Source organism: Emydura macquarii, unplaced genomic scaffold, assembly GCF_026122565.2.
Source record: "Emydura macquarii macquarii isolate MOO-44397 ecotype Brisbane River unplaced genomic scaffold, CSIRO-AGI_Emac_v2 contig_1253, whole genome shotgun sequence".
NCBI lineage: Eukaryota > Metazoa > Chordata > Testudines > Chelidae > Emydura > Emydura macquarii.
In genome coordinates, this window is record NW_027131390.1 from 68,210,169 (window position 1) to 68,237,480 (window position 27,312).

The following is a 27,312-nucleotide window of genomic DNA, read 5'->3' on the forward strand; positions in this document are numbered from 1 at the left end:
ACAAACTTTTCTTCAGGGAAAAAATATTTAGGGGACCATTGTCCAGGATTATTTCAGCAATAACAAAGCTATATAAGCAGCCAGTGACTGTTACATTTTTAACCTCTTGACTTCAAGTCAAATCAGTGGCCAGAAACAGATAGCCCACTGTGTATGCTGGGAGATGGGGTGGGAACAGAGGGGATATGGGTTTGGCTAAAAATGATCAGCTGTGAGAAATGGCTGCCTTGAAACAAAGACACATTTTAATGGTGCAGAGCAAAGGTGATTTCCTGTTTTGTTTGGGGTTTTGTTTCCCCTCTGAGGGAGTTTTTTCCCTGGTGACTTAAACGTCTCTTTCTCTGTCTATCCCACATGGAGAGGGAAAGTTGCCTCTGTAAGTCACTTCATTTTATACTATGCCCTGAACAGGAGGTTACTTCAGTTGGACTCAGGGAGCAAGCTGCTAGGGAATCTGCTTTCTATTTTCTCCTCCAGATTAAATGCATCTGGACTGAAGGAGAAAGAACCACTTTTTGCCACTGTGGGGAAAGTTTCCCGCAGGACTCTGGCTGTGGGGGGGTGGGCAGTGTCAAAATGAAAGCAGCCCTCCTGGGAAGAGCTGCAATGCACAAAGGCATCAAATGCCCGTGAAACAAGGCAGATCAGAAACTGTGCCTTGGGTTTGAAAAGGAAGCCCCAGAGGTGATTGTTTACAGCAGGACAGAGAGACTCGGGAAGGAAAAACCCTCCTTCATGTGTCCTGTGGAGTATCTGAAAGAGCCTCTCGTTTTCTTTACCTCCATGGTGGGGGGAGAGACCGATCTGTTTCTATGTGCTTCTAAAGTATAGGGCTTGAGCTTGAAGTCCTTAAACCATGACTTGAGGACTTCAGTAACTGAGCCCGAGTTTATGGGTCTATTACAGGAGTGGGGGTGAGGTTCTGTGGCCTGCGAAGTGCGGGAGGGCAGACTCCATGATCAGGATCGCCCCTGCTGACCTTACAGTCTATGAGCTCTTCCAGATCTCTCTCAAGAAGTTTTGGCAGGGTTGTCTTGGTGCTTTGCAACCACCAGCTTGATTTAGCTTCCCGCTCGCTGCCTTTCTGCAGCTCCAGCCTCTGTCAAGAAAAATGAGAGCTTATAGCTGGGCGGGGGGGGAGAGAGAGAGAGAGACAAGCGGGGTCTTATACTGAGGGAAGTTAATGCAGCCTCGGGTCCTCTCGTTCCCCCTCCTCCCTGCCGCTGCCGAGGGGAGCGGGGCGAAGGAGGGCTGGGACGCTGGGAGGAGGAGCTGGGGCTCGCTGGCCAGGCCGGGAGGTGGGCAAGGGAAAAGGAGCTGGGCTGGACGGAGTCAGACGGAGCCCGCACTGCAAAGCCGGAGCGGAGCCCAGCGGCGGGGCCATTGCAAGCGCTTCCCCTCCTCGGCGCTGAGCCTCGCCCAACTTCCCCAACGCCCGGCGGCTGCTGCCCCGGCCCCCAGCGCCCGTCCGTGCCCGTGGGATCCCCCCCCCCGCCTCCGGGCGCTCGGAGCCAGCGCGAGCGGGTGCGCCCCGCCACCCCACTTCAGCTCCCCCGCCCGCTAACTCCGATTTCGCCGCCAGCCCCAGCCCCCAGGGGGGTCGGGCCCCGGTGCCCGGGGCAGGTGGGCAGCAGGCGCCGCTGTGGCGAGGCGCAGGGAGAGGGGAGGCGCGTGTGTGTGAGGCCCTGAGCCCGGCCCGCGGGGCCATGCTGTGCTGCGGCTCCGGAGCGATGCTGCTGGGCGCGCTTCTCCTGGCCCTGAGCGGGCTCCTCCTGAGCAGGGTGCCCGGGGCCCAGGGCGCCGCCTGTGAGCCGGTCCGCATCCCCCTGTGCAAGTCCCTGCCCTGGAACATGACCAAGATGCCCAACCACCTGCACCACAGCACCCAGGCCAACGCCATCCTGGCCATCGAGCAGTTCGAGGGGCTGCTGGGCACCCACTGCAGCGCCGACCTGCTCTTCTTCCTCTGCGCCATGTACGCGCCCATCTGCACCATCGACTTCCAGCACGAGCCCATCAAGCCCTGCAAGTCGGTCTGCGAGCGGGCCCGGGCCGGCTGCGAGCCCGTCCTCATCAAGTACCGCCACGCCTGGCCCGAGAGCCTGGCCTGCGAGGAGCTGCCCGTCTACGACCGCGGCGTCTGCATCTCCCCAGAGGCCATCGTCACCGCCGAGGGAGCCGGTGAGTGCCGCGCCCCTGGGAGCCCAGCCCGCGCCCCTCCCTGCCCGTACCCCGGGGTGCCCAGCCCGCACGCCTCTCTTCCTGCACCCCTGGGTGCCCAGCCCGCGCCTCTCCCTGTCCGCCCCTCTGGGTATCCAGCCCACGCCTTTCCCTGTCCGCCCCCCTGGGTGTCCAGCCCACACTCCTCTCTTCCTGTACCTCCCTTGGTGCCCAACCCACACCCCTCCGTGCTATCGCCCCTGGGAGCCTAGCCTGTATTGCTCTCACCCCCAGCCCACACTTCTGTCTGCGCGCACATGTCCCTGCCAACACGCCTTGGGAGTCCTTTCTGCACCCCTCTCTGCTCTCACTCCCCGTGAGCCCAGCCTGCTATGAATCTCGTCTCCGGTTCTCATCCTTTTGATCCCAGCAGCCAACTCCAGTCCTTATGATCCCCTTCTGGTTCCAATTCCCAGTCCTCATGTCTCACTGACCTTTAAGGAGAGCACTTATGATCAGCCCCAGCTCCCTGCCCCCGGCCACCTCCATCTGGGATCCCTCTTCTTTTCTCCTCTGACCTTCCTACACCTGAATCTCACTCTCATTCCGTTCTCCTCTTCCCTTTGTATTCTATTCCTCCCACTTCCACCTAGTGCTATCTTGCATCTCTTCCAGAATCTATTCTTATTCCTCCTTTCCCCGATCTAACTCTATTCTCTTCCTTTGCTTTCCCATCTAACTCCACGGAAGCTGGTGACATCTGAGAGTGCATAGGTGATGCTTGCATATAAAGGTGCAGACACAATGGACAAAAGTGAGCTGCACTAATGTAATTCCAAACAGGATGGACACTGCATAACGCAGTTTAACATAACGCTCCTCGCCAGCCCTTCCTCCAATTCTAAACTTTTCACTCTGATCCTGTCTCCCATTTCCTCACCCAGCCCTCACCCTCATGCCTGTTGCCTTATACCATAGGCTAAAATTAGCTCCCATCTAACCCTCTTCTCCTATCCTTACACTCCTTACACTCCTCTGATAGTATCTTTATGCTCTTTTGTGTGAACGTTTCTATTACCTGTAACTTTTTATTCTTGTTTAGCATTTGTGTGGAGCTGATTGAGATTTCTGAGTGATTTTTGTTGTTGAAAAATGGCCTTTTTCCAAAAATGCCATGAGAAACTATCCTACTTTTAAAAAAATTTTAACTTGTGATTTTTTTGTATCGACATTTTTCAATCAAAATTTTTTACCAAAGTCATTACCATAAGGGTAATCCACATTTCTAGTTTACGAAAAAATGGGTCTTTGGTAAGTGAAAACTTTCACCAACAGATTAAACGACATTTTCTATTCAAAAGAGTAGCTTAAATTTGAAAAAAATGAAAATGCATCTCTTTTAAATCATGTGAAATGGAAACAATTTCCACTTTTTTTAAGATCAGCTTTAGTATTTAAAAGTATATAAAAGTACTATAGTGCCAGTAGCCCCACTATAAATGTGCCCAACACTGTATATACAATTCCCCATTCCCCCTTCTTTCTTTTACTATGCCACTCAGAGCCGCTAAAACCATGTTTCCTTCCATGCACTCACTTTAATTTGGACAGGTAAGATCAGCCGCACATTTGCACTTGTTATATTTCATGCTGCAAGCTAGCTCATGCTGGTGGGAGCAAGGAGGCAGTGGTCCTATTTCCATGGCAGTGACAACATGAGAGAGATTGTGGTGGGTATGGGAAGAGTGAGACTGGAATTAGGAGAAGCTGTTGCCCCTACCTGTTCCCATACCAGCAGTAGCACAAGCACATGTGCGATGGCAGCTGAGGGAATAGTGGCAGAAAATAATTTTTACACATGTATTTTAAAATAAACTATAACAAATAGTAGTAATTTTACAGCATGCGTGGATACCGGGCCAGATCCTCAGCTGTACCAGTGTTGCAAGTGGTGTAGCTGAAGGATGAGTGGGGCAAAGATGGCTACATGGTACTTCTATGTCTTCTGGTCCTGGAACTAGATGAAGGTCCGTTTGCCCCCCCCCCCCCATGCAAATTAGAGTAGCCTCAGAGCTGCTCTAAATTGTATTTGATTGTGATGGCCTCCAAGAGGCCTTTCTGGAGATCACTAGAGCACAACAGCTCTCTGGCCGCATCCTCTTTCATTGGCCATGCTCCCTGTGCTTGGAGCTGTAAAGGTGGTGGTCTAGATCAGTCTACATTGTCTTGTTGCCATCTAGGTGTTCCCCTTACAGTAGGACAATCCCCACATAGTTGGTTAAAATGGCTTTCCAACTGCTTTGTGCTGCCAAAACACTGCAAGTCTGTCATTGGGTGGGGGCTGGCTCTTTTAATCCATAAAGGTATAATTTCACCCATCATTGCATCACAGCTACCTCTGGGATGGAACACAGAACCTGTTTAGCAGTGCACAGCAACACAACATACTAGGACAAGGAATGCAGTAATAAACCATTTATTTCCAATTGAAAGAGCTGAGATAAACTAAATTAGGCAATATGTAAATTTGGGATTTGGCCAAGACTGGAATTTGATCAAGGCTTTGGCACTAGGGCCCTGGATCTTTGCAAAATGATCAGTATCTCAGTAGTTATCTCATCGGAGACAAATACATATCTGTGGTACTGGAGATATTGTAGTGACGGTGTAAGATAACGCTTGGTAAGTTGGTTTGACTTACATGCCAAAGTTGGCAGAAGAGGATGGTGTTGTGGGAAAAGCCACTAGCAAGAAGATGTAAGATAGAGCAGGCCTGCACCTGTGCTTTATCTTACACATACTAACACTCTTCGGTTAGCTGCACATTCTGTGGCAGCCCCATCCTTCAGCCCCTTTGATGTGTAAATTACACAAGCTTGCACCAATTTGCTGATGTGTAATTTATACCACCTTTGATGTCACCTCTGATTTCTAACCCATAGGAAAGTGCTTTGGATAAAAGGTGCTCTATGTAACTCATTACTGTTGAACCTTACCTTTCACCCTACCCCATACAAACCAAATCCCACCATTCCTTCTCCAGAACTTTCTCCACTTCCAATTACACCTCACAGCCTACTCCTCCATTGTGCTCTTCTGTTCATGTTCCTCATTTAACCTTTCTGATATGGACCCATCCATTACCGTTCTTTCCCCTACCCATTTATTTTTATTCCCATGCCAATCTAACTCCACTCCTACCTTTCATACTATATTGCCACCCCTTCTAATTCTCATATTCCCCTCTAGAACCTTAAACCAATACCTCAAGCTAACATTGTTCCTTATACTTCCCCTCATTCAGCTCTAACCCTTCCTTTTCCCCAGTAAGTATACCCCACATCTAACTCTGCATGTCTGTCTATAGATCTGTTGTTGCTGCTTCTCTGGGCTGCAGACCTGCTGGGAGGATTTCAGTGATGGTGGTTTTGAATTCCAAAATTAGGAATGGGTTTGTGAATGTCTCATTTTGAAGCACATTTACAAACTCTTTCCTTAGCAGCATTGAGAGACTTTCAAAACTGCCTTAAAAATGGATCCAAACTGAGTGAGGCTTGGCAAGTCCACAGATATTTGAAAGCAATGGCATTCAAATATGAAAGGAGGAAGTTTCTCTAAAATTGCCCCAGAGTTACCTATTCCCGAGGACCACAGCAGCACAATAATCTCTTTGAATGATTCCAGTGTGAAATCCATGAACAGTTCGCTGACTGGAAACCTGATGACATTCTGATTTCTGGGGTTTAAAAATTAAACCAACAGACTTTCCCACTGGACTGAAGGCATCCTTCTTGGGGGAATAAATCCTTTAAAAAGTATAATGAAATATTCCAAGTCTAGGTAAAGGTAAAATGAAAACTGGTATTATCCTATTAGAGGATTGTACCCAAGTAGAAAGTATCACTAATATAAATAACAGACTAGTTAATGATCTGTATACAAATTTCTCCTAAGTATTTTTCCTCTAAAGAATGCACTTTCTGCACCTAATATTGTTGGTGAAATGTACTGAGTAGAACAGTCAATGGAAACGGAAATTCACATTTCTAACTGAAAATGTTTTCATCATTCATAATGAATATATTACGCACAAAATAATAGAATTTTGCACTTCTATTGCACCTTTTGTCCAGGGATCTCAGATTTCTTGCTAAACAGTGACTGACGAAGGTAAGTATTATTCAATTCATTCTGTAAAAGGGCAAATTAAGGAGGGGTTGTTGAATGACTTAACCAAGCTCATAGTCAGTTGCAGAGTCAGGAATAGAGCCCAGGAGCCCTGAGTCTAATTCCTTTTCTCCCTTCACCAGACCATACCGCCTCTCTAGTGAACAATTTATACTATACGTATTCACGGTGTTAAATAACTTCATATTCTAGCCCATTGTAGAAAATCTCAGTTTGCAGAGTGTCTTCCAGTTAATCCACAACATAGCAAATTGTATTTTTAATTAAAATAAAGGTTTCTCTATCCATTTTTAGGCACGTGGATTGGCAGTCTGATCAGTTGTTAGAGTGCTGGGGTGAGATCTTCATCCTGGCTCTGGCTGGGTAAAAGAGCTGGACTGGTGTAAAGGGGCCCTAAATGCACTGCTTCTGACTGCAGGAGGATTTCTCTTTGGGAGAGAATATATAAAATCATTTAACACTGGGAATATGTATGTTGTAAATTGAGGAAGACAGCCATAAATCTGCCTCCTGAGGATCCCTTCCTAAACCTTGGTGTAAGGGAGCAGGGCTGGGGGTGGTATGGAGCTGTCAGAACCAAAGCCTCAGCACTGCAGAGATTTGAGGCATCACTGCAGCCCACTGCTATTGCTTAGACAGGACCCAGAGCAGCCTAGGATCGGGAGGGCACAAAAGAGGCCTGAAGCCCAGCATAGAATCTTAGCCCTTGGTTCTGGTTTGGACTCTCTCTCTGATCTTGGGGAAGTTGCTTAACCTCTCTACTTGATCTGTAGAATGGGTATAATAACTCCTGTCTCAACAAGGTGTTGAGACTTAACTGATAATGTTTGCAAAATCATTTGAATTTCTTGTATGAAAAATACAATAAGGCTTAGATCCTGCAAAGGGTTGTATATATAGCACAGTGGGATTCTGCATAAACGTGACATTGGTTGCTGTTAATCCCTCAGAACGAGTCAGCTTTTATTATTATTATTTATTATTGTTTGTATTTCCTTATTATTTTACTATCTTAGTTCTCTTAAAAGAATTAATCTTGACTGACATTCCCCTGAAATGAAGTGTATGGCAACTCCAAGTTAGATACATTCAAATCCACTTTGCTTGAGGGTTCTCTTACTTACACCAAAGGAAATGAGGAAAAATTCCACTCAAATTAATGGAGTTACATTGGGTTAAAATTAGTGTGAGATCAGAATCATGCAAATTATGCACTGACTTGATCACACATGTTTTAATAACTGTTATTTTCTGTTTATCTTCAGGAAAGGCTTGTTTTTGTTTGCTTTCATGAGACTGATGTTCATGCATGCAGGTTTTATCATTATAATAGGACAAAGGGAGGGAAAGTGCATAATACAGAGCAGTTTCTAGGTGGGACTGTGCATACTAATTAACACCCAACATTCTCATCAGAAAAGAGTTAATTTTTGGCTCCATTCTCCCCGACCTGCACTTTAGCCTAATTTGAGCTACAATTTATGAAGTGTAGCATCTTGATGCAAATTCTGAAAAAAGGCATATTCTTTCTCTTAGAGTTTGTCGCTTGTGAGGTCAGTTGTCAAGTATGTAAAACAGTGAGCATGTGTGCCCTGCATAGTTACAAAATTTGTATCCGCATCCAATCTGTGATCTGCCAGAATGGTCCACTGATATAAAGCAGATATTTGCAGGGCTCTCTGTATGGGTCCAGAAAGGTCAGGGGAGTGGCCCTAATTAACAAGTTAGATAAATCGGGTCTAATTGACCACTGCCTTAATGGGCACAGCAGCTTTGGCCTGTGTCAGCACCATTTATGTAGTATATAACCAGTTGTCACCCTAACAGAGCCCAAATATCTCCATGTGTGAACTGTCATTTGATCATTTCTCCACTCTGTGAAGAACAGAGAGGCTTTTCTTTAACACTGGTCTGGCAGGTCTTTCTTTCCCACCTATTTTTTCATTCCAGTGAATGCATTTCTAGTGACCATTTTAAGGATAACGATAGAATCGTTAAAATTAAAGACAAAAAGAACCCTATTAAATCATTTTGTCTGTCTTCCTGCTCAGTACAGGGTTCTCCCATAAGGCATAGTCCAACTCCTTTTGTCCTTTCGTGTTCCTTGGAGCCTGTATTACCAGAGCTTGAAATATTATCAGGCACCCAACCACTAAACCTACTAGACGGTAACTGGTACAAAAGATAATTGGGCCAGCCTAGGTAGCCAAAACCTCATCCTCAATTGCTGGAGAGGCTGTTGTGATTCCTACCCATGACCCTGCTTAGGGCTTCTGGCTTTCATATCCAGGCTATGATGTAAGACAGATTAAAAGGCCACTTACCTGGAAGGAAAAAGGAGCTGTCTGTGTCTTTTCTTTACTATTACTCCAGAGCCCCTTAGTTGTGGAGGGGATGATATGGCCACTACTGTACCATTTGCTCAGCCTCATGGCTGCTGCGAAGGGGAGTCTCAGTTACTGTATGCCACCCCTGTCCTCTGCCATTCACAGCTATTGCCTGCTTTTCTGAAGAGAGCAAGGGGAGTCAAGGGTTTGACAGGTCAGTCAGAGCAGAGCATCCCTGTACAAATGGAGTTAGGAAGCTGAAAGGGGATGGTGGGGGCCTGTTCTGCTCTCCTTAAATGCCATTTGCTGTGCTGCACTGCTGCTTTTGAGGGACTGGGATCATTCAGCCCCCTCACTGTTTCCCCAGCAGTCACCCAACTGGGGAGATCCCACCCTTAAATGGTGATATCCGAGGAGGCACCACCTCCTCTGACGTTACTCCCTGAAAACCTTCTAATGAGTTAGTTAGTGGTGGAGTCCAATTTCCATCTCCTGTGGGAAGGAGCTAGGTTGGGCAGCCACAGAGCAGAGAGTCTCTGGCTAAGTTCAGCGCTTACTGAGCAGATGAGCTGAGATTTGGCCCTTAGATTTGTGCTATTCCTTTATACTATTGTGAAAGAGGGACTCTCCGAGTCTGTATTTAGAAGATACTGTACCTTTAAATACACCAATGGCTATTGCTGACTCTAGAGGCCAGTGTGAAATTGCACATCTTGATTAGTCTTCAGGATCAATCAAATCAAGATGATCCATAAAGGAGAAGAAAATGATATTTACAATGTGTTTACATTCCATTTGCTGGTGCAGAGAGAGTGCTAAGGTCCAAATTTACACTTCTGGCCTTCGATTTTTGTCACCAGCTTTTGCGCATGTGAGCGATTCTACCCACAGATGTGGGGGTACACCATTTTATATGTGTTAAATTACTATTGCGTGCACAAGAGGCTCTGCCATTCATGCCCGTCTTGTTACCCCATTTTCATCCCTGTGTTGTTCCATGTTAACTTCCTCCTACTCGAATGTTCTTCTCACCTGTTTGCCAAGCAGTCACCTTCTCTTCATTTAGGTCCCGCTTAAAACTCATTTATTCTACAAGAAGTTAGTTTACCATTTAAAAACAAACAAACGGCCAGTTTCTCCGCACCATTGGATTACTCGGTGTGATGCTCTTAGATTCCAAGGTCTTTAGGGCAGGAATTGTCTTTACCTTTGTGTACAGTGCAGCACTAAATATGTGGTCAGTACTAAAGACCTGATTCGGAAAACCACCGAAGCATGTGCTTATGTGTATCCCTATTTATGACTGTGCTTAAGTCCCAGTGGTATGCGTAAGTGCCGTGTAAGTGCTTTCCTGAACTGAGGCCTGAACAAATAGTAACAATAAAATGAGAGCAGATAGAAAGGGGCACATGCAAACTAAGAGAGTTGGTTTAGACTAGCTGAAAATTTGTCTCTGGAAACGTCTAACTTATAAAATTGGAGATGTTTATGTGAAATGGCAGGAACATGGTTTTTAAAAAAGAAAACTTTTGTATCGTGTTTCACCTTCAGTACATGGAAGTGTAACTTCGTAGATCTAGATAGTTTCTTTACTGAGTCTTGAATTATGCTTCAGTCAAAACAGTCACCTTAATTATATGTGAATAGAGCAGGTTGGCTGCTATGCTGGTTTTGAATATTTCGGTGAAACAATTTATTTAATTCTTGTCTTTACTTGCATCCATCATGAGGGAGGACAGGTCCTTAAAGTTACTGTATTTTGGGGCCATGTTTGTGGCATTCACAACATATTCTCCAATGATACTCTGCCCTGTTTCCATATGGCAGCTGAAACCATTCCCCTAAATGGTGGCCATATATTCCCTATCACATCTGTGGACTTTTGAGCAGTGTCAGGTTATATATGAATTTCTGCATTTGGAGAGAAGAGTAGATCAAAAGAAGGGCTTCTTCCCCAGGCTAATTAATGTAAAAAACTTTGTCTAGTTAGCCTGGAAGAGGAGCATTGTAGAATGAACATCCAATATTACAATAAGATTAAAAACATGACTTGAAGGTAGTGTCCTTGGTAAGATGTGGGGGCGGGGAGGAAGGAAACATCATGATGGAATGTGAAGCAAATAGAACAGATGTTAGAACCACTTTGGCCAGTTACTAAATGGCACCTGATTGGAAGTCTGAGACCCTTTGCTATATCACCCCCCCCCCTTTTTAATGGGATTCTGTGGTCAGTGTGGAACATATTTTGGGGATCATTGGGAAGGCAGAGAAACACTGACTTCTGTTAAGTCTTCCTTCTATCTCTAGATTTGTGAACACGCACAAAGATATGTATGTAGCAGTGCTTAAAACATAGGTAAAAGCACTAACTGTCTATGCTCATTATAACCAGTTGCAAATATTATTAGCTCTGTTATTTCCAATCCAATTGTTTCCAGACTTAAGATCAAATCCAGCTCAGAACGTACTTTGCACAGCTCCATGGACTTCAGTGAAATTATGAGTGAATAAGTTAGGGCACTATTTTGAACTTAACAAACCACACATTCCCCAGGGAAGACTGTGTACATGCCAGATTTGTCATTTTTAAGTTGTCATTTTTCAGTCCTCTGCACAAAAAATGCAAGTAAATAATTTTTAGTTTTAAAAAAATATTCATTTATAAGCTGAAAATGTATATTTCTAGCGTTACAAGAGACATTTTGAAAAAGTTATGAGCTAAAGAAGATAGAATTCTAAACTTAACTAACAGTATTGCTGCTGGTGATAGTATACTGCCTCTCTAATATATCTATATCTATAGCATGAACTATATGGAAAAATGGCTTTTGTGCTGTAGGTATTGATAACCTATGTGCAGAGTCAAGATCTGTGGAGTTAAATGCCACCGAAAGCTGTGATCATTTTAGGTGAATAAAGCCAAACATTTTTAATTCTCATATGAAATGCAAAATTCTGCTGTTGAATACTACTGTGGATACACACAGTGCTGCTGTTGACATCAGTGGAGGATCTAAGCAGAATACCGGTGAGTGAGGATTTACTATGTGAATCTAAGAACATTGATCTACTGTTACCTTACAAGTTGTTCCGTCATTTTTAGTTCAGAGATGACATAATGCCCTATACTCAAATACTTGTAAAATGTAAATATTTTGCAGATACATTTTGTAGATATATTAAAATACAATAAATATCAGAACTAGATAATTAAAACTAAATTCACATTGGTGGCTTTCTTAGTCAGCAAGTGCTGAGGAATGTTCCCATCTCATCAGAAGAACTGAAGAAAGTCTCCAAATAACAACCTCTCAGTTTGACTTTGCTGTTTCCAGCAGAATTCCTGAAATAGTTTCTGTAATGCTGTGCAATGTCACTTTAATTGCGATAATAATCAGGATCACATTATGCTTGGATTTTCTCTTTCTAAGACATAAACAGGTTGTTTATTCAAAACAAAGTTTTCTACCAAATCACCTCCGACTGTCTGCCCTTTTCAAATCTTTCCTCCCACTCTTTGGCCCTTGAATTGTTATTGTCTTTTTCAATGATTTTTACAGATTTCCACTGAAAATGGATTTGATAGAAGGGGCTGTAGGAAAGATCAGGGTTCCTCATAACAAGCCAGTTTTTTAAAAGCATAGAGTTTGGTTTCTAGCAGTGATAAGGGTTTGCATTTATTCAAAAGTGATTTGTGATTAGTCTGTGCTTTCTTTGCATATCTCAAATATAAATGAAGTTACACTTTTCCTTTGGAACTCATATAGTTTTCATTTACTATCATGTTATTTCAAGATATGGGTCCGTCTATTGTTATATTGTATTATGAGGCATCTACTGGCTTGTGTTCTAAAATGGCCTTAAAATGGGGCATACATTCCTGTTTTTCCTCTAAAAGTTGTCAGCCAATTGGTGTGAAATTTTACACAGGGTTAGTTTTTAGGCCTTGATGCCTTGAATTTTGATGCAGTTTTTATGGTGTCTCATAACAAATTTGTAACAGAAAACCTTTGAATTTGGGCTCTGGTTGAATTTTTCCCTGGGCAGTCCTGTTGTTTATCATTGACAGAAATTTCTTTACAAAATTGTCTGGACAAAACTTGGTAGATAGGTAGATCCTGGAGGTCACAGAGAGAGTGTGTCTGTTTGTTTGTTTTGGTTCTTTTTAATAAATGCTTTTAGGCATTATTTGCATTGTGACTAAAAATTTATGCACTGTGCACATAAACTTGATGGATGGAGGTTAGGTGTAAACTAAATAGATTGGGTCGGGGTGCACAGAAACCTGATTATTGGGGCTCGATGTACTAAAGCATGATTGACAGGGAAGGCTGAGTGCACAGAAGCCTGATTGGCGGGATATGGGGAAGGGCTGGGCATACCCAAATGTGACTAGTGGATGGAGAGATGGGCGAGCAGCATGCAAACATATTTGAAGGGGACCAGGAGCACAGAAAGCCTTCTCTGTGAGGAGCTAGACTGTTATTTCAGAATGCATTCTACAACAGAGAAGGGCTCAAGTGTCTTCCACTGTACTTTAAGCCCCACAGGTCGTACCCTCCCCCACAATCCAGTGCCCACCCCTAAATGAGCACTAAATAAAGTAATAAGAGATGAATACACAAAATTCTTCCTTGTGAAGCAGTTAGGGTTGCTACGCACACAAAATGCCTCTCACAAACTCATCAAAGCAAGGAAATGAAAAGTTAAGCCACCTAATAATATATTTACCCTCTTCTCCTCCACCTATAGACGCACATCTTACTATTACCACAGCTACCATACACCATGGACCATGCACTGCAACCTTAACTCTGCTCACTAAAATTGCCAGACTTCCATCACCCTCTATAACCCTTTCTCAAATTGACTTCTGCCAGCACAACCAACTATTACACCCAGGGGTGCTGGAACAATTTGTATAGTGGGAGGGTGCTGAGAGTCATTGAACCAAACTATAAACTCGGTATATAATGGAATCCACTTCAAGCCAGAGGGTGCGGTAGCACCCGCAGAACCCCCAGTTCCAGCACCTATGACTACACCAAACATCCATAACTACTAACGCTGGGAGAGGGGGAAATAAATTGGTATACAAGTACATGCCAAAGGTGGAAAATGGGCTGAGCTAAGATTGCAGTGTACGGTAGATGTGTAAATACTAATGCATACTGTGGTTGGAGATGTTAGATGGATTAATATTCCATTTGTTTGGTTTTTTGGGTTTTGTTAGGGTTGCTGTATACAACATGCATGACTGCTTCTCAATTCCAATTTTTTTTGGTATATTAATATATAACAGGGCCAAATCCTCAGCTGGTGTAAACTGGTGTGGTCTACTGACTATGATGGAGCTCTGCTGATATACCCCAGCTGTGGATCTGGCCCACAATTCCTAAAGCTATTGAAAAATATTCCTATTATGAAATTTATCCCTACTGATAACTCCACTGAAGTCATTGGGACCCTGCTCAGGTGCGGGGGGTGCTTGAGCAGATCCAGTGGCAGGATCTAACTTCGTGTTTGTAAAGCGTCATATGCATTTACTATATTGTGTGAATGATTAATAATAAAATCCACTGGAATATGTTTTTGAGTGGGATTTAGATTTTAAGAGGGGTTCTTCCACCTCCATTTAAAAAGATTGGAGGAAATGGAAGTGTTGGTAATCCAGTGGTGTCACAGCATTTAAGCCTGTCTCTTAAGCACTATACTGGGGGAATGAGGTGATGGGCTTACACCAAAGAGTCAGATCCAGATTTAAAAGTTCAGGAGACTTTGAATTAGGGGCTTGGGTTGGCTCAGGAAAAGTTCCTTTTTTTTTTTTAATACTTTGAAGAGTGTATTTTAATGCTTCTTACTTTTACTTCCACACCCCCTTCTTGGGAATGAAGATATTAAAAAATGCTGTACATGGTGTTTCTTTACTGGCCAGATTCTCTCTCTGTTTTTCCTTCCTTTCCCCTCCTCTTTTTGGTTCTGTTTCTGTTCCTTTGTTACCCACCATGAAACGGACAGTCTGCAGGACAGGGAAAGCAAACAGAGAGCATTATCATGGATGGTTACAGGGATAAACTATATCCAGGCTGCTGTGAAACTATAAGGAAGATCCTGATCTGGGCATTTTTTGTAGCTTTGTTGAAGAGGTCACAAGACTTACAATAATAGGAATTGCTGAGGGGAAAATCAGACTGGTAGTAACAAAAGGAGAGTCAGAAAGAATTGCCACAGGTCCAAAGACAGGTTCAAAGTACAGAATGAGGAGACACAGCCTAGGTCCCAGATTATGTAGTTTAGAAAGGTGAAAAATAAGGGGAAATATGGTAGTGCTATATAAGAAAATGACAGGCTTGAAGAAGGCCATGTGGCTTATATCCTGTCCTATAATAAAACATTAAGAAAATATTTGATAAAATTAAAAGGACACATTTAAATTGGATAATAGGAAACACTTTTTAAAAAGCCATGTATAATTGATCTGTAGAGTTCACAACCTTCAGATGCTATTTGAAGTAAACAGCTTAGATTCAAGAAAAACCTCAGATAACACATGAATAAGTATAATAGCTATAATTTTACTAGTTAGGATGAAAATGACCAGTATTACGTTATGCTTCACAGCCTAAGTTTTAGTTGAAGAATAAGCTGATGTCAGGAAGAAATTTCTTCCATACTACAAGACTGTAAAGACTGCATTATGGGGATTCTGTACTTTCTTATGAGGCAAACCATTTTTGCCACTGTCAAGGAGAGGACCTTGGGCTAAACAGACAACTGCTCTGTGGTGCAAGGACCTTTCCTGTCCCCTTGTGCTCGCTACATTGATACAGATGTTTGATGCTGAAGTCTCAGGTTTGCCAACTTTATTTATTGTTTTAGTGTAGTAATTCGGTGGTGTTTCAAAATCTACATTCATCCTGCATGTCTTTTACTCACACACCCACCCCTTACGGCCCTGACCTTACCATTGAATCCACATAGCTGGACCCTTGCACCCATACTGAGCTCCATCAATTTCCATGGGGCTCCATGGAGGCAAAAGTATTTACCTAAATTGATTCTATTGCAAGGTTGGGTGTCTGTCTATGTTGCTATGTATATTATTTATACTTTCAGTTTTTCTTCTTTGTAGAGCATACTATGCAACAATGTATATGTTTTTATTAACAAAACACCCATATAAATCGTGTACATTTGGTGTGATTTAAAAATAATAGATTTGAAAATAAGCATATTAATTTGGCACATATTCTCAATTTAGAATGTCCCCAAATGCAGTTCTTTGGAAATTGGGCATAATGTCCCCCTCTCCACCTCTTTCCTTATCTCTCTCACAAAATAACCAGAACATTTTAAAGAGAAAGAAACAAACACTTATTTTGGCTTTCCCTTCAGTGACATGGTAGTTGTTGGTGTATTTTTTGTTATTGAGGAAATCAAAGCTGAACTGTTCTCCAGCATCTGAGTAGAAAAGCAGCATGTGTACATTTCAGAGTTGCCCCAAACTCTTGTCTGAACTGACAGATATTTCCATTCTTGTCTAGAGCCTGCTACTCTGCACAGTCACCAATGAAAATGTGACATTTTCCATTGTGAACTATAAATAATGTAGAGTCTGCTTCAGCATGTAACATTAGGTGCCTGCTAAAGACAAAATTCAGACTGACTTCAATAGGAACCGGAGAGGATTCTAAAACATTGCAACCTCTTTTTTCATTAATAGGGTCTTAAATTTTAATACACTAAATATTAGAGAAATAATAAGCAATTTTTAATGTGGCTGTATTGAAATAATCCAATATTAAAAATACTAACATTTCTTTACATATTTTACGAATCCATACCAGATTTCCCTATGGATTCTAATAATGGCAACTGTAGAGGCTCCAGCAATGGTGAGTACATTTTTATCTAACTTTATCATAAGTTATCTTCTTTCAATTTCTTTTAACATTTAAATAAGATCAGTAGATGATGCATAAACTGTGCTAGGTTGTCTCAATTTTTTGTACACTAGATATTTGCGATGAGAGTTACATGTGCAATAAGAAATTCCTGGAGGATGAAAGTTGTAGGTGGTGCGTAAGCCTCTTTGCACAGATGTGAATTTCACATTTAATACTTTTCTAGGATCTGATTCTGCTGTTTTTATCCAGGCAAAACTTCTCTCAGGTCAAAAGGACTTCACTGATTTGAGGGGAGGTCTTGTCTGTGTTAAAATCGAGCCCTTATTGTGTTTTCCACTTTCATTGTGTCATTCCATATTGCAGAAATATGATGTGGTTTGCTGCTCAGATCCCGCAACTCTGGGAATCATCTTCCTTCCAATTATTTTTTCACACAAGCTTGAAATTCAGCGTGAACAAGAATGTTTCTTAGTTGGAATCTTTGGCTTGAACATGTGAATCACGCGTTGCGTTACAGCACGCACATGCAATGGACCACACTTTTATTAACATTTTGGCATAGGAAATTAAAAGCAACAATGCCATGTATGTTAGGCCCACTATGTATTATTCAGCATGCAAATCCTTAGTGAATCAGAGTCCTTACAGATTACTCTGATGCTTCTTTGTATTATGTCTGACACAGTTCACTACTATGTCCAGTTTTATGTTGGTGCACTGCCATTAATTTACTGGAGTGAAGCAGTGGTGAATCAGGCCCAGTGTATATAGCACTCTGAAATGCCAGGAGTCTCTCTCTTTTCAAACATTTAAACTGTAGAGCAAAGTGGTAGAATTTTCTTGTACTGTATTTATAGCATACACCCAGGTAAAATGCTATTTGCATTAGTAACAGTACGTGGAGGTCAGACTAGAATTTTGATCAGGATGGTCCTTTCTGACCTTAGAGTCTGAAAGTCTGTTAGTTGTAAGGAAAACAAGCTGTAGAAATACTGTAGACTGTTTAACTTTTTTCATTTTTTTTTCTTTGCTTCAGAAACTTGTAGAGTTGTAGCAAAGATCTAAATATATGTTGTTCTTGTGGTTCTTTTAAAGCATCTTATTTTATTAATTAATGTATTCATTTCAATCAAATGGAGTTAGTCTCAAGCAGCCTGTTTGGACTTCATTAAGAAAGGAAAGGAAAATTTGTTTTGTTTTGTTTTACTGTACAGAAAACTACATTACGAATTGCTGTAAATAATATTCCTATGCAATATTCATATGTGAAGTTTAATTAACTCTACCAGCAGCCACCATTTTTGCCATCACTGTGGCGGTCAGATTATCCTTCTGGTCCCTTCTGGCGTTAAAACCAAGGGGTGAAATACTGATTCCACTGAAGTCAAGAGAAAAACTCCCATTGAGTTCAATAGGATCAGGATTTCACACTACGAAACCATGAATTTTCACTCCACTGGGCTGCTCATTGTCTTGTTTTTGTGTCAGAACTGATTTAATCTCTTTGAGTTTACCGCTATTCCCTAGGTAGTGCAAGAAAAAAGAAAATTGAATTGCCCCATATGGATAGATACGATATAGAAGGGTTGCCTGAGGTTAGAACAGGGGAATAGCAATCCGAGCTCCTTGTTTCTGTTACCATTTGTGCCAATAACTTGCTATTGGGTGCTGGTCAAATTACATAGACCAAAAGGTTCAGTCTTGGTCACCTAAAGTTAGGCATCTAAATCCACATTTAAGTTACTGACTACATTTTTTAAGAAGTGCTAAGTAACCACAACACTTAGTGATAATGAGGCTGCTTTAAGCACCTAAATCTGGATTTAAGTGAGTAACTCTAGGTGCCCAAGTTTGAATATGTTGGTCTTCATCTCTGTGTGCTTCTGTTACCTATCCATAAAATGGGTATTTAACAGTGCGTATCTCAGAAGTTGAGAAATATAATCAATAGTTTTGAACTCCTCAGATGAAAGTTTCTATATAAGTGAAAATTATTATTAAAGTGTCATCATGCAGCCTAAAAAAGAAAGGGCAAAATATTAACTCTATATAAAGGTATATTTTAAATTGCCAGAAGTTTGAGACAAGGGCTGAGGGAAATTTTCTTGTGGTTTTTATTAATAACTTTTTTCTTCACTTTAAACTTACTCAATTTTTAAATTGTATGATAATGATAAAATGACTGTGTAAATCAGTTTATTAAAAAAAAAATCCAGATGTAAAAAATTTGCACTTAAATCTAAACCAAGCAAAAAATTATCTTTGCATAGTCTAAGTGTAGTTCTGTGCTTAGCAATTACTGTAAAAAGAACATCATGGGATGTTGGTTTGATGTCTCTCACTGATTTTCATACCAGATATGCTCAGTTTATAAGTAAAAAGATTTTTTTTTTAAATAATGAGTCTTGCAAACTCACTGTGGGATCTGAGAGTCAAGCTGTCTACTTCCCTTGTCATGTTGCACCATCAGGAATGAAATACTTTGGTGGCCAAAAATTGTTTCAGGGATACTTGTGCCAATCCCATTGTCTTCGCTGTGGTCACCCAAATGTAATTGCTTGGAATTTAGTAATTAGTTTTGTTGTGATACGATAAGAAGAATTAGAGTCCAGTTTAAATTATTTTAGCTATGTTGGCTTTGTTAGACTAAGAGGAGTGAAAAGCAGTTAAAATACATGTTACTGAAGAAAGAAGATAAGATTGTGAATACACAAAGGAAGCAATTCTGATGAGTAAGATGAATAATTTTACAGACACTTTTTTTAGTGCAGAACCACATTTTGAGTCTTCAACATAGTATATTTTTTCAGTTGACAAACACAATTTAATCCCACCAGAAAAGAGCATTATTTGTTAATATTTGCTTCATTTAGATATTCAGTGAAACAGGTTTTGTTTTTTCACCATTGTAAATAGACTCTTTGTAAGTAGTATTACAATGAAGTGTTTGAAAAAATTCTGGACTGGACATGCTGTATGATTTTTAAAGGATATTGCAAATAGTTGTGTGTATTGTTGCCTGTGAGTAATGTCAGTGTGTTAAATCTACTGAAAGCAGCTCTTATCCCTGGAAAAGTCAATTGGCAAAATCTTGCCTTCGAGTCTGCATATAAATAATTTTTTTTCCTTCCTTGGCTACAAATTACATTCTTGTCTGTTTCATAAGGTGCTCTTAAAGTCGCTTAGAAGTTTCTCCAGGTTTTTTTTTATTATTTCAGTGAAACATTTGCCAGCTCGAATACTTATATTGATTAGTAACACAAACAGGTTTTATGGGAGCAACATAATTTATATATATTTTAAGAGTCCCTGTATATTTGTAGAGGGACATTTTCAATGGTACATAGGCCCCTAACTCCACTTTCCCGATGGAGGTAGGAGTCTAGCTGCCATTTGGTTCTCAGTGCTTTAGGTGTTAGAGGGAAAATGGGCAGGGGCATTTTCAGTAGCGCTAGCAGCTCCAGGGTAGAATGGCTAGGTAAGATGTGGGCGGAGTCATGTCCCATACCCCTGCACAACAAGATGGCTATGCCAGGGGGATCACTGTCTATTGCTGTTACATGTGTAAAGAGGTGTTTCCCTTCGTCCTCCCATAGAACCTAAGAGACATTATGTCTTTCAACAGCATAATTCTACTAGGTACTCTTCCGGGATGTGTGTGTGTGTGTGTGTGTGTATATGTATCTAGGTATGTGCATGCTTTTTATCTTTCTTCAAGTAGGTTCAGCCTTGCAAGAGACAACAAATCAATTAATCAAGTCTTTTTATACACACGTCTTTTTGCCATTGAAGGCAACATGATCCCGGGGATAGGACACTGTAATAGAAGTCAGGAGACCTGGTTTCTCGGTCTAGCTCTACTGGTAACTTAATAACCGGCTTTAGCAAGTCACTTCAGTTCATTGTGCCTCAGCTTCTCCATTTCTAATGGGGATACTAATAGGTCTCCTTTTGTAAAGCTCTCTGAAATCTACAAATGGAAAGTGCTAATAAGTGTTATTAGATAGTATCATTCTGCAGGAGCAGGAGGAAGACCATTGGCTAGATTCTAGGACAATAACAGTAAAATATTTTCCTTGAATTAAAACAGTTTCTCAGATTGTTACTGTTTTAAGAGTGAGGGAAATGTGCTAACCAACAGGTAACATAGCTGTCAATTTCAATCACCTCTTGTTTTGCTAGTGTGGTGGAATAAAGTTCTGCAGAGAAGGGGAATTTTAAGGGATTGACAATGTGTGTTGTTAAGCTAACTCCACAGGATACAGGACTGACCCTGGATTTGAAATGGGAAACTACTTCCCTGAGTAAGGTTTGCAAAACTGGCCCCTTTATGAGCACCTGTTTTGAGGCAATTTACAAAATGAGCCATAATATGGCCTAAAGTATACATGAATTCCCATGGGCTAAATGAAAGCCAAACATTACTTCCCTTTTCTGCCTTTATTATTTTAAAACAGTCTCATACAAAAGCTCAACTCTATAGCACTCTGTATGTAGATTTCGGAGGATGTATTTTGAAGTTCAAGAGAAACCTTGGAAATGTTTTCTTTGTTCCTGTACACACTGTTTACTATTTTTAACGATAAGGATACATTGAAGCCAAAGTAAATGATAAACCGAGAACCCCATAACCACACGATAACTTCCCAATTTTTTCAAAGTACAAAAATCCTTGCTGGAAAATACAAGTTCATTTTTTGGAAGTGTTCTTTTCAGATTAGACTGAAATGTCTGAAATGGGCATTGTTGTTTTAGATTTTCAGTATATATAAATCAGCTGTGTTGGGCTTTAATATTGAAGGAAGCATAAATGACCTGGAAGGCAGTGTCAGATGTTTAGAGCAGGGTGTGTGTGAGTCAAGGCATCTGGGTTCTATTCCCAATTTGACAACTAATCTGCTCTGAATTATGTGCTGTTTCAGAGGGAACAGCAAAACAGATCACTAACAGGATATGCCTCCTTCAGGAACATGATGTTTCTAGTAAGAGTACTGGTGCAATTATTACTTTATAGGATGTTCTTCGTGGATTTCTGAATAGAAGTAGAATGTTGGATGCTTGGTGAACAGAGTGGGGTAAATTCTCTGCTGGGCACCGCACAGCTGAGAAGGGATCGGCTGGACAGCGGCACCCAGCCAAGAGCTGGCTCTCAGTATGGCTCTAGAGACATTACTTTATATTTGGTAGAGAGAGGAGTTAAATTTCTCTTCCTTGCCCCAGCTAATGTTGTCAGCAATCAGCTGCTCCACTGTACTAAATCTCAATAGCTTCCACTACATCAAAAGTAATGAAGTAGCTTGATTTTTTCTGCTAAAATGATCAGTGGTGAAATAGTTAACTCCTTCAGATAGCAACATTATGAGTAAAGGCTCCAGACGGATTCAGCAACCTATTGGAAATGAATGAAAGTGTTTCCACCTGCATTATTGTTTCCAGCTGTCTGCTAACTCAGGCAGATGCCGCTGCAGGATTTATATTTTGAAGATTATCTTTGCAACCACATAATGATTATTGTACACAAGTTCCTGGATATTTTCTATGAGCTGAATTATACCTTCCTCTGTGCCGGTTATCTAGAGAGGGGAGTGATTACAAAGAACCCTCCCCAGGGTTCTAGGACAAAATTTCTCCTCACCTTCCCATCACAAGCTAATGAACTGCAGTAGTCCACAGGGCAGTTATTTATTATAGTTATAACTCTGCAACTATTTATTATAATTCATGGAATTTACAAGTGTTAATTTACTTACAAGAAACTTCCCTTATTCTTTCCCTGAATGAAGTAGAAACGTAGGAACTGCTCTCACTAAAGTCAGTTTCAAAAACTCATGTTAGATATCATCATATTGAGACAAGAAACACACAGATTATAAATGAAAGGGTATCCAGACAAAGCTGATTACCTTGTTCATACCAATATTTATAGTATATACATACAAAATGCCACGTCTGTCTGATCTATATGGGTTAGGTTTGCTGGATCAGCACCTTAATTTGCTCTTTGTTTTGCCATTTTGTTGTGGGGTGGGAATGGAGATGGGTTATATTTTAGCTGTACATTTTGTTAAGGCACCTATTGAGATGTTTCTTTTTTGCACATATTAGAATAAAAAGATCAAGTACAAAAATGTCAGTGATTAGTGTTGTCTGAACACTAGTCAAAAATCTACAGCTGGATCCTCGTTCAGTCTTTTGTAGAGTGTATAAGCCCCTGAGTGGACAGACGCCCACTAAGGAAGGTAAAATAAAGCCCAATTGATAGTTCAGTCTAAGGTCATTTCTTCAGTGCTGGCTTTATTAACTTAAAGGAGATGCCAAAACAGGATCAACGTAACACAAGACACTTGCAACATCCAAACAAGACCTTTCAGAAAGATGGTGGATGAGAAGACTGACTATTCTCGCTGGGTAGCTTTCCTGGATATCTCCTAGGCCTCATATCACATGCGCATAGAACCAACCTTCACAATTCTGTGCCAGAAACATTCCTTTGTTTAGACAGTATCCACAAGGAAGTCACATGACACTAAGTCATCTGACATTTCTTAACCATGTGCTTGGTCTGGAGACTGCAAATCCCAGCAGCCACTAGTCTTAAAGGGATTATGTTCCTGTAACAAACAGGCTGGCCCTGCTTTCATTCTAGTGCTCTTCTACAGAAAGCTGCCATAGGGAGTCTACATTCTATCCTCAGTTTTGCTTGTGCAGTTATTCTGGGTTTTACATGGTATAACTAAAAGCAGAATTTGGTCTGTGATTGATACTTGGTTGGGAATTTTCCATCAAAATGATTTCTTGATGGGAAATGCAGTTATTGCAAAATGTTTCAGTTTTCTGTTGGGAAAATCAAAATGAAATATTTCATTTTTAATTAGTTTGTTGAACTAGCCTGAAATGTATAGTTTCAAGTCAATTCAACATTAAGTTGCTTTTCCCGGTTGTGGTGCATTGCCTCATGAGAGTTGTAATCCGCCCCTCCACCCCCTTCCGATTCTCTCCTATAGGCTAGGCACCTTGGCCGGACAACATCTCCCATGGTGCAATACAGTCTTCCCTCTGACAAGCTGAGTGGTGCATCATGGAAGTCCCATGACTGCAGATACGTCCTGGGAGATGTAGTTTGGCCAGTGAGTCTGGCCCATAGGGGAGATTGGGGACTCTGCCTCACTGGAATTGTAGTTCAGGAGTCTATGTGCCACAACAGGAAAACACAGTTTAATATTGAACAGACTCAAAACATTGTGCCATTTCCAATTTTTAAGACATTTTCTTTCCCAAGAGTGTTGCTATTTCGACTATTTGTTCAGATTTGGGATGAAAACAAATGTTGAAACATCAGAATTTCCTGCAGGACAGAAATTCTGATTTTCTTTTGGCTCCACTCTGTTCTTTTTGTAAGTAGCCTCAAATCAGCAATGTGATGTTCAGTTTCATTATGTTTTTGTGCAGAGGAGACTAGTAATGCCCTAGGTTTTTAATATAACCTGAATGCACAAAAAATTATTGCCATCTGATTTTCTTTTTTTAAAGGCAATTTGGGGAGATTGGAGAGTTTGTTATTGAATCTATGCCTTGTTCTTTTAAAGCAAAGGTTTTCTGTTTTGCAGAGCGTTGCAAATGCAAACCTATTAAAGCTACCCAGAAGACCTATCTTCGGAACAATTATAACTATGGTAAGGACAACTGCATGGCCAGATATCAAACTTTTAAGGAATACATTACATTTTTCAGCCAACTCTAAATGTATTAATGCGACAGGAAAAAGTTCAACAATAGGCTATGGCCTAAGCCTGTCATCAATTCACACTCGTTTGTATTAGGAAAGCTAGTCTGATTGATTGCATTGAGTTAATCCATTAGCAGCATCTACAAAAAGAAGGCATGAAGTAAAAGTTTTTTTCCCCTCTAAGTTCAAAATTTGATTCACTCATGGAAGGATGAGGTAGGGTGGCTTGGTATTTTAATAGGACATGGTTATATTTGTAGCTTTTGAGATTAAATGTTCTGTGAACAGATTTTTTTAAAACAGTATTTAAATATTAACATTACAGTCCAGGGTGCTTCATTATATAATGCTGCTGTATTTCACCCTAAATCCCGGTCAAGCATGGGATGTGCCACTTCATTGGCTCTAGGAGAATACTAAGTGTTTATGCATTTTAAAGTGTTTCTAGTCTGAAAAGTGACTGGATAAAAATGACATTGTGGGATTCCATATCTGAGCTGTTTCTCTCTGATTTCCAGCTCAAACTTGCTCAGCTTACAAACAAAAAGATGTTTTTACTATCATCCCTGCCAAACTCATCCTGGGATCTAACATAGAAGTTAAGTTCTTTCCTTCTCCTGCATCCTTGCCAGTAATGAGGCTCCTGCAGGCCAAGTTATGCTGTCAATAACACCTGTGCAACCCCATGGTGTCCATATTATGTCCTGAAATGGTCCAGATTTCCCTCTTCTTCAGCCAGATAAGTCTTTCTCACACAAATAAACCTGATGAAGTCAACAAGACTTCTTTCATAAGTAAGGACTATGTACAGGAGGGAGAAGTGCATAACTGGGCCCTTGAGGTCTTTATGTTGAGGCCTGTTCCTGCTCTCTCTTACTCATGTGAATAGCAACTATTTGTTACACTGAATTCATGAGAAAGGGTTTATGTGACCAGGATATTGGTTTAAACAATAGTACTGTTTTTAAGTACATACTTTACAAATGGTATTCAATAAGTCTGCAATAAAATAAATCCTACTAAATGATATTAATGAACTCTTATATTCAATGAAAAGCAACAGTGTTATGATTTTCTGCCTCATTTAGCTGTTTTATATGTTGTGGTGGTGGATGCGTTTGGGTAGTTTTGTGGTGTGAGTGTTCTCCAGTGGTTACTGCACCTGTCTCTGGCAGAGATTCACTGAGCGTGCTACAGCTATTGTGTGGGGGCTGTTTTGGAGAGAATGAAGATGACTTACCACAAGCTTACTTTATATTGTGTTACACCATCCCTCTCTTTTCTTTCTTTAGAATATAAAGACCTCTGAAAACACATTAGAAAGAGGGCCAAAGCAAAGTAGGCTTTTGTGGTAAACTCTTAAGAGGTTTTAAGAAAATAGATTAGTTTGGGTAAAATTTTTCCTATGTATAACACCTATGAGCTGTTGAACAGTTGTTTTGAACTTGGCTGCAGCTAATGCTGAGCGTGTCTGTGGGTGAGTGTGTGTGTGTGGCGTGTGTGAGAAAGAGTGGGGTTTGGTTAATGGATTTTCTCTATTTTTTTCATTACGTCTCTTCCAGTTTGCTTTTTTTGCACTGGTTATAAGAGATTAAGAATCTGAGGAATTTGGATGTAAAATGGAGGAAGATTCTATTATTTGAAAACAGTGCAAGGTGTACTATTCCCTTGAGTATGACCTTTGGATTTGCATGTCACGTCAGCTCCTTGGTCACCATGAGAGACCTGAAAAACTGCTGCCCTTGGAAGGCAACTTTCCCTACTATCCAGTTTCTGGGAGAATGAAAGAATCAGAGAAGAAACAATAAGACAGGTCATCAGGTCAAGATCAGGAGCATTGGAGTTCATGGAAAACAGAGCAGATTGGTGCTGGGTCACTGGAGGGAGGAGAGAAAAGGGAAGGCCCTGTCACCCCATAGGGATAATGATACAATAAAGTTTTCAAGCATATTGTCAATTTTGTGAAAGGCCGTCAGTGACAAATAAAGAGTCTGTACGAGACCTAAACAAGAAAGAAGCTGTTATAGCATAAGATGAATGAACAAGGAGGAAATAATATGAAGTATGAACTTCTGTATTTAAAACACAGAGTGAATAAAAGAAAAAAGCTAAAAATAAACTCCAAAGAAAATAAGGCGAAAGGCCTACTGCAGAATTACTCATTGCACAGAGCATCTACATTGCTATTAGATATCCTGAGCTACCTGAAATGTATAGCTTACTCTTGATAGAAAAAGAAAGTGAAGAAATAGGGGTGGGAGAATCTCTGGTCAAATCTTGATGGAGTTCAGTTGAGCTTTCGATAAAGGAGCACGCAAAAGTCTAATCCACAAGGTGACAAAGGATGGCATGGGGTTGACCTACATTATTTGCTGCTGTTAACTACACTCTTTGTTACTTTTCCCCAGTGATTCGGGCTAAAGTGAAGGAGGTGAAGACTAAATGTCATGATGTCACCGCAGTAGTTGAAGTAAAGGAGATACTAAAATCTTCCTTGGTGAACATTCCTAAGGACACGGTTAACCTTTACACAAACTCTGGCTGCCTATGCCCACCACTCAATGCCAATGAAGAATACATTATAATGGGCTATGAAGATGAGGAACGCTCCAGGTAACTTATTCTTTAGTGTTCTTTAAAGAATGATTTTCCCTGCTCTATTCGCCCATCTGTGATGCCTCATTTTGAAGCCACCATTGTTCCCTCTGAAGAAAACTGGGCAGAATTTTCTTCCGAACTCATGAGCAATCAATGCCCTTGAATTACCTGGAATTGTCACTGCTGAATGCCATAAGTTTCTCTCTCTTCTCCCCTGGAGCAGATCCCATTAGCGTTGTGTGTGTGTATTGATACGTACAGCATATACTTGCCTTGATAATAAAATAACTGGTTATCTGTAATGTGTAGGTTACTTTTGGTAGAAGGCTCCATAGCTGAGAAATGGAAGGATCGTCTTGGTAAAAAAGTAAAGGTAAGACAGTTTCATGATCTTAGTAACACTTGA

The 27,312-nt window shown here is 41.1% G+C and overlaps 1 protein-coding gene across 2 annotated transcripts in view; it reads left to right on the forward strand.

The window, feature by feature from the left end:
- Window positions 1–1,681: 1,681 nt before the first annotated feature.
- The window catches only part of FRZB (frizzled related protein), a 29,596-nt gene continuing 3,965 nt past the window's right edge, over window positions 1,682–27,312 (forward strand). Inside the window, exons 1-5 of one of the 2 annotated variants that reach the window (XM_067549074.1) lie at window positions 1,682–2,181; window positions 16,523–16,570; window positions 24,190–24,255; window positions 26,717–26,921; window positions 27,216–27,279. In XM_067549074.1, the coding sequence (XP_067405175.1) occupies window positions 1,707–2,181; window positions 16,523–16,570; window positions 24,190–24,255; window positions 26,717–26,921; window positions 27,216–27,279 (858 nt within the window). In that variant the 5' untranslated portion in view covers window positions 1,682–1,706. The remainder of the gene's footprint in view (window positions 2,182–16,522; window positions 16,571–24,189; window positions 24,256–26,716; window positions 26,922–27,215; window positions 27,280–27,312) is intronic. The other variant, XM_067549075.1, reaches the window with a different exon arrangement.